The 10,672-nt window shown below is 45.9% G+C and overlaps 1 protein-coding gene across 1 annotated transcript in view; it reads left to right on the top strand.

Moving 5' to 3' along the window:
• Positions 1–10,672, top strand: part of LOC106811498 (metabotropic glutamate receptor 1-like) — a 105,510-nt gene that overhangs the window by 84,552 nt on the left and 10,286 nt on the right. The window contains exons 3-5 of the mRNA XM_014815138.1: positions 6,437–6,657; positions 7,033–7,276; positions 9,102–9,285. Coding sequence (XP_014670624.1) covers positions 6,437–6,657; positions 7,033–7,276; positions 9,102–9,285 — 649 coding nt within the window. The remainder of the gene's footprint in view (positions 1–6,436; positions 6,658–7,032; positions 7,277–9,101; positions 9,286–10,672) is intronic.

Below are 10,672 nucleotides of genomic sequence, written 5' to 3'. Positions count from 1 at the left end.
AGTGCGTGTGTGAGTGCGTACTTTGGTGCGTGCGTGCTTGCCCGCGCGCGTGTGTGAATCCGTGCTTTAGTGCGTGTGTGAGTGCGTACTTTGGTGCGTGCGTGCTTGCCCGCGCGCGTGTGTGAATCCGTGCTTTAGTGCGTGTGTGAGTGCGTACTTTAGTGCGTGCGTGCTTGCCCGCGCGCGTGTGTGAATCCGTGCTTTAGTGCGTGTGTGAGTGCGTACTTTAGTGCGTGCGTGCTTGCCCGCGCGCGTGTGTGAATCCGTGCTTTAGTGCGTGTGTGAGTTCGTACTTTAGTGCGTGCGTGCTTGCCCGCGCGCGTGTGTGAATCCGTGCTTTAGTGCGTGTGTGATTGCGTACTTTAGTGCGTGCGTGCTTGCCCGCGCGCGTGTGTGAATCCGTGCTTTAATGCGTGTGTGAGTGCGTACTTTAGTGCGTGCGTGCTTGCCCGCGCGCGTGTGTGAGTGCGTGCTTTATTGCGTGCGTGCTTTCCGACGTGCGTGCGTGCGTGCGTGAGGGCGTGCTTGCCCGCGTGTGATAGTGAGTGAGTGCGTGCGTGTGAGAGTGCGTGCGTGGACTCAGTAGCCGTTGGTTGCGCCTGGCGCGCGGCGGTCAGGGAACCCACACGCCGAGTGCCCAGAAATATTAGATGTGGTGGTGATTCATTCTACGCACCATGCATGCGTGCGTGCATTCTCGGCGCCTTCGTTTCAAGTGTTTCACCCAAACAGAGTATATAGCTGGCCATCTCCCCACGCTACTACTTAGCGCTTTCCCGTGGCGTAGCATACCGCTGGTCTGTAACCCGAATAAACCAGCAAGGTCGGGCGAGTGGGAGCGAGAGAGATGGGGAAAGAGAGAAAGAGAGTCAGAGAACGGGCGCGCGTGGAGTGAGAGAGGGAGCAAGCGAAGGAGATAGCGCGCGAGAAAGCGAGAGAGAGAGAGAGAGAGAGAGAGAGAGAATAAGAGCGATAAAGAGAAAGCGTGTGTGTGAGAGCGAGAGAGAAAGAACGAGGGATTGGGGGAGGTGGAGAGAGAAAGTGAGCGCGCGCAAAAAAGATGGAGAAAAGAGACGAGACGGAGAAAGAGCGCGCGCTCACTGCCGATATACGTTCGCATTCATAAAAGAAGACGATGTGCTGCAAGGATAAAATATTCCCGCAAGCTATTATCGCTGACACTCTCGACATTGTCAACCTAATTAGATTGCGACGTTTAACGTTATGATTGATTTCCAGCTGATTGCCGACTAATTAACTAATGATGCAATTAACGCCAACTTAGCAGCGTCATTTCGCGTTAATGCCAAACACTCCGGCTCTGTACAGGCACAACAACTTTGTGTCCTGGACTGACGTAATGTCCAACATTGTTAATTACAATTACTATCACTTCGACGTGGAACAAAATTCCATGAGCAGCATGCGGAATCATTATCGTATTACTATACTGGATTACTAATAATATTGCGGCTGCCCACTGATAGGAAATTACAGGCGTTCTAGACGTTGATGGAAACATGTGAGAGTGGTGAGTGGTGAACTAGAGTCACGAGGATCGGGAGATATAGAGTGCGATATAGCCAAAAATATATATGTACCTGGACGTGATGCGGCCATGAAGCCGAGGCGCGCCGAGGATTGACACTTTGTGTCTTCCAATCACAGCCTACGCCGCACCAGACTTTGATATTTTTAAATATGGGGACCCATTGGACCACCAAATCGCCGATTTCAGGAACTAGGGCATTCTGCTATGTTAGAACGGTTTCCTACGATAGAGTTTGCCACAAATACGAAAATAACACGCTGTTTAGCGCACTGCGCTACGTCCTTCTGATGAATTTTCGCATTTCCGTAATCAGAATAAGCCCCGCCTTCTTCGTTGATAGACATGAATGGGGGGGGGGCGTCACCGACGTCACCAGTTACTGTACCAACTGTCTTTTGCCGGCCTGTTTACTTTTCGTAAATAATGAAATGCCGCATGAATTTCGCATCGAAGTGGAAAATTTTCGGCATTTTCACTCGCTGTCGGAAGTGAACGAGTGCGTCATTCATTAAACATTGAAGTTTTTTTTTCAAATTAAATAATTCCAAAAATCCCTAACCGCGCTACTCGATTGTTTTAGCCAATGAACGTAGCTGTGCGTGTGACGTCTTGCCCGCGCGCTTTATAGCCGCGTTCACACGGAGCGAAGGAACTCGGGTCGAAAACGTCCCGTGTCAAATGCGTCCCGGGACGAGCGTTCACACGGACGTTTTCTCGGGTCGAAAACGACTCGAGTCCTGGTTCATTTTTGCCGTGTGAACGCGCGACTCGGGTTGGAATTAGTACGTCACAACACGAAAGTAAACAGAATAGTTGGAAGTCAGTCAGAAGAGTTTGATTGTTTAATTCGCATTGTTCGCTTGGACGCAATTGTATTTTTTTTCTCAGCTCATAGCTCGCATAGCGTCGTGTGAACGCTTTCTTCAACGACGCTCCGTGTCGTTTTCGACACGGGTCGTTTTCGACCCGAGTTCCTTCGCTCCGTGTGAACGCGGCTTATGCTTGGCTTAGCGGGCCTCGAAATGGATATCGGAGGCAGGCACCTCGCAACACGCTAGTTTACATATAGCTTTGTGACGTACGGTGTTCGGGAGTTCTGCGATGATGACCTCGTAATTTATCAGCATTTCTTAAGGTGCAAGGAACATTTTACCAATTTAGTGGTGTCAGTTAGTCACGGATATGTCACAGTAAGTACTAACCGTATATGTTTCACATACGTTCATCTATTTTGCACACAGGCGGTCGATCATTGTGAAAAATTGTGTAAATATTTATTTTTATTGAGACGTTCTAAGTGCCTGTGCTTTCAACAGTCTTGTACGTCAATGCACGTGCGTCAAAAGCCACAAACACAACACAATTTCATCTCTGTTATTGTTGACGCCTGAATGCGTGATTGATCAGGGAGGGGTGCATGTAAGAGGGAGACATTTTCTTTGGGGTTCCGAAAAACACAATTCCACTTAACAATTTCATGGGCCATTTCAATTGGAAGCTCTGCATAATGGACCCCAACAAGCCCTTTGACTGACTAGTCAAGAAATTCAAAGGTCTGTATATTGCTCTTATTTAGCCACCGATAGTTCTTATTTAGAACAAAGTCTTCATTGTTATCTTCTAAAACTACAGACCACTCGCTGACCGCTGTGGAGACGTGCGCCGGGCTTCGAATTTGGCGCACGTCGCCACTGCGGATAGCGCTTCATAGTTGAACATCCCCGCGGTCGCGTGCGCATATCCCGCGGAACTGCGCGTCTTGTAATGAAGCAAAATCCCACAGCTATTTAACATACAGATTAGCAAAGGCAAGGTAGGCTTGTGACAGGCCTGGCCTTGTAAATAACAGATTACTCTTTGGAGACTGGAACCACCACGGTGCGTAGTTCCAGGTAGGACAATAGATCCTCCCCCTCCCTATCGAAAGTTAGCAACAGTGGTCAGTTCTGACCAAGGTGTGCATGACCTACTTTAGTTACGTGATATAGCGGGTTAATTGACGTGAAAGTCGATTAAAAAGAAACGTTTTCGAACAGAGAGTCAGAGTCGCACTCAGCAACCTTGTGAGTATGGGTTTATCTTAGCATTGTCTTGCGTATCTTATACTGTGTGCATATGTGTTTTAAACTCTATTGACATAGTATTCTATGTTTTAAACTGTATTGAGATAGTACTCTACGTTTTAAACTTTATTGAGATAGTATTCTATGTTTTAAACTCTATTGAGATAGTATTCTATGTTTAAACTCTATTGAAATAGTATTCTATGTTTAAACTCTATTGAAATACAGTGTTCTCTGTTAAGCGCTATTGAACGTCAGCTGAATCTGTAGATTTCTTTGAGTCGGAATCTTGGAGTCTAGGTACGTAAACGAACGTGTACGTAACATTTGCCGTAGAAGTTTATAGCATTCTCTGTACTACTCAGTGAGAGACCCAATAGAACTATTTGTTGTACGTTATACTTGGTGTTTGTCATACGTTCTTCCACGTCTGTCTATTAATCGTGTTAACCTAAGGGTCTATTGCCCGTGCCAAAAGCAGAACCTGGTACCTATACGATCATAGCTACATCAGAACTGGTGCCGTAACCAGGATTAACACTGTCTCCAAAGAGTAATCTGTCATTTACGAGGCCAGGCCTGTCACAAGCCTACCTTGCCCTTTCGAGTCTGCATGTTAAATAGGTGCGGGATTTTGCTTCATTACAGTCTCATCCGCGCGCAGCGCTCAGGATCAACAGCAAAGCTGTGCCACGCAATCTTGTATTATGTCTCTCTGGATAGATGGGTTGGTCAAAGAATGGGTGTGATTATGAGTGGAGATGTGAGTGGGAGGACAAGTGGAGGGACAGATGGGTGGATGGAGGAATGAGTGGATAGAGAGACCGTGAGATAGGCATAGAGAGACTGATAATGTGTAGGTGAATGTTTGGCAGATAAGGTTGGCGTATGTATAGATGGATGGATTGATGTAAGGATGGATGGATGAATGGCCGAATAGATAGATGGATGAATGGACGGACGGGCCCGCTTGGCCCTGGCTTGCAACCGGCTACATATTCGGCTAATTACTACAACCAATTAGTAAACTACTTCCAAACAGGCAATGATGTCGTGTTAGGCTTATATTCCACTTTCTCAGCTAACGGACAGCGTGATGGCAGGGAAGCTTACATGAACCAATTACCGTGTGGCATCGTTGATACACCTGCATAATAATGAATGTCTGGCACGCACAGAAATCAAAGTCATTACATATACCACACCCCGCCCCCATATCCACGATACTACACACGCGCGCGCATGCACACACAAAAGCAGAGACAGAGTTAGAGAAAGCTAGTCAGATAGACAAACATACAGGCAGACAGACAGACGGATAGCGAGAGAGTAATAGAGGAATAAACTTGCGAATGATAGCGCATAGGAAAAGTTGGCGAAACAATATGGTGGGGGCGCGCAGGTACAAGAACTAAAATATTCATCGAGCTAGAATGACTTTCGTAGCCAGGTCTACATAGCACGTTAGAGGTTTCCAATTGATATTGCCACTAGAGTGCGTGGCAGTCTTTGTCGGGGATCTGGTAGTAATGCACATCGCAAGGAGATGCTGGAATATGAGTAACAGTCGAACTTTGTTCCCAGTGCAGAACCGACTATTTCCTTTATGAAATGTGTGTCCGTCATGAAATTCCGCCATGAAATGTGTGTATGCCAGTAATCATTCAACTGTCGGCTTAATCTGGCTGCCATAATCCTTCTCGCGTGCGCCCATTCGAAACGTAGATATCACAGATGCAGTTGGAATTTCACGCAAAACGGTTAAATGTTTAAATTAAATTTTCAATCGTCTTGGGATTAGACTGAGAGAAGACATTTGTCTGATTTATTCCCTGTGGTTATTACTGCTCATAGGGTCTATGTCCCCCAGGGTTCTACCGGAACGTACCCTGGGTAACTATCTGATATGGTTAGAGTTAGGGTTAGGGTTAGGGTTAGGGAGTAGGCGTAGGCGATTCCCTAGACTCGTTAGTGGAGTAGGCGAAGTACGATCCGGCATATTAGATAGTACCAGGGTACGTTCCGGCAGTACCCTGGGGGGCATAGACCCTCTCAGCGTTATTACTCCGTTTTGCCGAAGAAGGAAGAGTGAAATCCTAGCAATCATCTGTTTTTTTGCAGAAAGTTGAGAGATTATACAAATACGGGGACACAGATTTCATGTTTATGGTTAAGCGGATATTTTATAGCCTATGCATGAAATGTATGAAGATCGGATGTAATTTTTTTACACATCGCTTATTTTATTACATCGAGCATGTAGAAGGAACGCACGCAGTAAACGCTGATAACGCATAATAGAGCAAGTTTGACCCAAGAAAATGGTATAGAATCCTCGTAAACATCTGTGTAATCGCATTTTACGAGTGTTTTACAATGAAACGAGCTCGTTTGTTGTGCTCATAAACAAGCATGCCTCTATTTCACATGAATTCAATTGGTACTTGATAATCCCGTGAACCACAAAAAACACCGTTGACGTTTTGTCTACACAGATCCGCGTGACTGTACCGGACTAATTTTATTCAATATAATATATACTTATTGATATATATATATATATATATATATATATATATATATATATATATATATATATATATCAAACAGGCTCATACCAGATATATCACTATTCGACATAGCATGCGCTTATGCATTTTGCATAGTGATATACCCAAACAGGAAAGTTCTATGTGAAGAAACGCCATCACGCTAACGGACCCCACATCATTACCAAGCGTTCTAATAATAGTATCTATAATTATCATCGTAACTATGAGTATATTATGATATCAGCAACCTTGACCGATTCCCGTTGCAGTGACGGATGGGCCGACCGCGATGACGTCATAGAGAGTTACGAAGTCGAAGCTGAGGGAGGCATCTCCATACGAATTCAGTCACCGACCGTCGAGGACTTTGACGACTACTACTTCTCGCTAAAGCCGTTCCAGAATCCTCGCAACCCGTGGTGGGAAGAATTCTGGGAGCAAAGGTTTAACTGCACTTTCACACCGACGCCTGGTGTACGGGTGTGCACAAGTAAGCGCTATATATTGGCTTTGCGTGCATGAGTTCGTCTCTGTGCGCATAATATATATATATGTATATATAGCTCATATGTACGTTATATATATATATATATATATATATGCACGCACATGAATAACATAAACAAACAAACAGAATTTGGCATAGTAGTAACCACGGATCTATATCTATATCTCTCACTCTCTCTATTTATCTATCTAACTAGCTAGCTCTCTGTCTGCCCCCCCCCCTATCTCCCTATCTCGCTATCGATATATAATATATATATATATATATATATATATATATATATGTATGTATATACTTTACCCTCTCTCTCCCTCGTTTTCGCGCTCTATACATGCGCGACGATTCTCGTCCCAACAGAGAACGAGGACCTGCGCGAAGATTACCGACAGGACACGAAGATGGGCTTCGTCATCAAGGCGATCACGACGATGGCTCACGGGCTAGACAACATGCACCGCGACGTGTGCGGCGGCAGACCGGGCCTGTGTCGCGACATGAACCCCATCAACGGCACCATGCTGCTCTCGCATCTCATGAACGTCAGCTTCTCGATGAACGGACAGTCGGTGTTCTTCAACCAGAACGGCGATCCGCCTGGCAGGTGTGTGTGTGTGTGTGGGTGTGGGGGGGTGTAGTGCATGTGTGTGGGGGGCATGTGTGTGTGTGTGTGTGCGCTGCGTGCGCGTGCGTCTGTGTGTGTGTTGTGCGTGCGTGCGTGCGTGGCGTGCGTGTGTGTGTGTGTGTGTGGTGTGTGTGTGTGTGTGTGGTGTGTGTGTGTGCGCGCGCGCACAGCCGCGCGCGCGGTGGCATACGTACACACGTACCTACTCGTGCGCGTGCGTACGCGCATCATAGATGTTTCTTTCGCGTAACCTTTATCAACAAATGCTTATTACTGTCGAAAAACTCGCTGTCCTTCGACAGAGCGTCTGCGCGGAATAACCGAGCTAAGTCTGGATTTAAATACGGTATATAACTTCCGATAATTTCCACTGAAGACTCGATAAACAATACATAAGTGATATTTCAGAAATAGACGTCGCGCACAATTCTCAGCCATCATGCATGACGACCTGCGTCGCTGCCTTTAGAGCCGAATCGATGCACTAATTCCAGTAGAGTAGCATATATTATCAGCCGCTGATGGCGATCCGAAAACAACAGAGCAATTGTAACTTTCCTATGAAGCTGTTCGTACGATCGCAGTCCCATCGGGGTATTCATCGTACATGAGCACCAGTATATATATATATATAACACACACACACACATATATATATATATATATATATATAATATATATGTGTTGTGTGTATATATATTTAGTATATAATATTATATACATATATACATATACTGCCACGGCTGAACGCTTCGTGGTTTAATTCTCGATCTCATTCATCATACATCATGATTCAGCGATTTCAGGCAGAAATTATTAATATCTAAATTCCATTTGATCGTATTATACACGAATCATAATCAGAAAGGAAATAGAATGCATGACGGTCTAATGAATGCGAACGAATTAATAACGCTGCCGCCGGGCGAATTCAAAATTAAATATTATTGTGGGTTACGTTAGTATTACCGTTATAACTTGTGATAATTCTATACGTAATACGAGATTTAATATAAAACTCAAAAATCTCAGCGATTGTGGTCGATAGCGCGGCGCTGTGTGTAGCGATAACCGTGAGTTGTTATTACGGATCCTCATGAAAAATATCTAGTGTAATCTCCCATCTAATTAATCATACAGCTCGCATGACTGAGTTGTACGCACGTTCGATCTCTCTACAATACTAGTCTTTTTTATCTTTCCTGCATTTAGCCGCAGCCACAAGAGCTTTCAGTAATATGATCATCTTCTCGAGATTTAGTGCTAACTCACCGTGAATGCGATATACTGTGTAATAACAATGCAATCGCGACACCTACATATGCTTCACGATACAATTCCTCACATATCTGTAATCTCCATTATGAACGCCTATCCTGCACACGTCATCTATCCGTTAGCCCACACGAAGGCCTAGCCTGTACACCATATAACAGGTTCGCAGTGGCTGCGCGTCTTCTATAGAAATCTCACGTGTGAGATGGGCTAAATGTTAGCTTAGACGCACTTCTTCCCTATGCATTTCTTACGCATCACCATTTTTGCGCGCACAAACACCAACATGTACTGTGTACGTGTAAATATCTGTGCGCGCACCCTACCTAACTACCACGCACGCACACCTCGCGTGAACAAATCACCAGCACAACACATCTGTCCGTATTACCTACTTTCCCATTCGCCTTACATAGTTACCCTACCCGCACACATGATGTGAAGAATGCGGATAATATAAACCATCACGTGATTACCGTACGATTATACGCTCACGCATGCGACCAGTACGTCTGCTCTGCTGTCGCAGGTACGACGTACTGAACTTCCAGCGGAAAGCCAACGGAAAGTACGGCTACCGGCTCGTCGGCACGTGGGATAGCAGCGGTGGAGGGCTGCACATCAACGACTCGCTGATGACGTGGGCGAAAGATCCAGGAAAGAAGCTCATGGAATCGGTGTGCAGCAAGCCGTGCGGCAAAGGTCACGTCAAGGTGAGCGCACGCCGGGCGTAGATGGACACTATATGCTATAATCAGGGGGTTAATAATGACAAATTATCATTATTTTGTTAAAAATAATAAATTAAATTATCATCAAATTTGTCATTATTAACTCATGTATATGTGTGGTGGGTAGATTAGGTGTCAGGGTATGCGTGAGATAGGGTAGACATTAGTGTACGTGCGCGCTAGAGTTAGATATAGATATCAACAAGATATCAATAGGAGTGTATAATATAGAGTGTTTATATTATACACTCCTGATATCAAGATACGCGTGAAGTAGGGTAGACATTCGTGTACGTGCGCGCTAGGGTCAGATAGATATCAAGGTACGCGTGAGATAGGGTAGACATCCGTGTACGTGCGCGCTAGGGTTAGATAGATATCAAGATACGCGTGAGATAGGGTAGACATCCGTGTACGTGCGCGCTAGGGTTAGATAGATATCAAGATACGCGTGAGATAGGGTAGACATCCGTGTACGTGCGCGCTATGGTTAGATAGATATCAAGGTACGCACGAAGTAGAATAGTCATCAGTATACATGAGCGCTAGGGTAAGATATATATGTTCTAAAGTCTGAAGTATTTAGACATTAATATAAGTGCGTGGGGAGGTGGATGTAGAGTATGTGGGGCGAGAGTAATAGCATGTGTAGGTATGAGGCAAACATCAATGTACGTACGTGCGGGGTTTAGTTAGGTAACAATGTACCTGTTAGGTAGGCGGACATTCTAATAAGTGCGTGGTTGGTGTGGATAGATATCCACAGGTTAGTGGGGTGGTGCGAGGTTTGTGGGATTTTTTGAAAGGTGCGTACTGGGGATGGATACAAGTCAAGGTAAGTGCTTGGTGAGGGTGGCTATAAGAAATATAAGTGTGCTTTGGATGGGTAGACATCCCAACCCACGTGTAGGTGTGGGTAGCTATATAGGTGCTTGGTGAAGTGGGTAGACATCACTGTTTGTATAATAGGGTTAGGTTAGAATTTGAGGTATGCACGCGCGTGCGATGGGTAGCCGTCGGGGGAGTTGGGGAGGCGTTATCGTACATGCGTGCGTGCGTGCGTGCATGCGTGTGTGCGTGCATGCGTGCGTGCGTGCGTGCGTGCATGCGTGTGTACGTGCGTGCGTGCATGCGTGTGTGCGTGCATGCGTGCAAGCGTGTGTGTACGTGCGTGCGTGCATGGGTGTGTAGTATGTACGTGCGTGCGTGCGTGCCTGTGTGTACGTGCGTGCGTGCGTGCGTGTGTGTACGTTCGTACGTGCGTGTGTGCGTGTGTACGATCGTGTTGGGTGCGTGCGTGTGTGCGTGTGTGTACGTGCGTGCGTGCGTGCGTGCGTGCGTGTGTACGATCGTACCGCGTGTGTGCGTG

Source organism: Priapulus caudatus, unplaced genomic scaffold (assembly GCF_000485595.1).
Source record: "Priapulus caudatus unplaced genomic scaffold, Priapulus_caudatus-5.0.1 Scaffold546, whole genome shotgun sequence".
In the NCBI taxonomy this organism is placed as follows: domain Eukaryota; kingdom Metazoa; phylum Priapulida; class Priapulimorpha; order Priapulimorphida; family Priapulidae; genus Priapulus; species Priapulus caudatus.
This window is presented reverse-complemented; position numbering and strand designations above follow the sequence as displayed.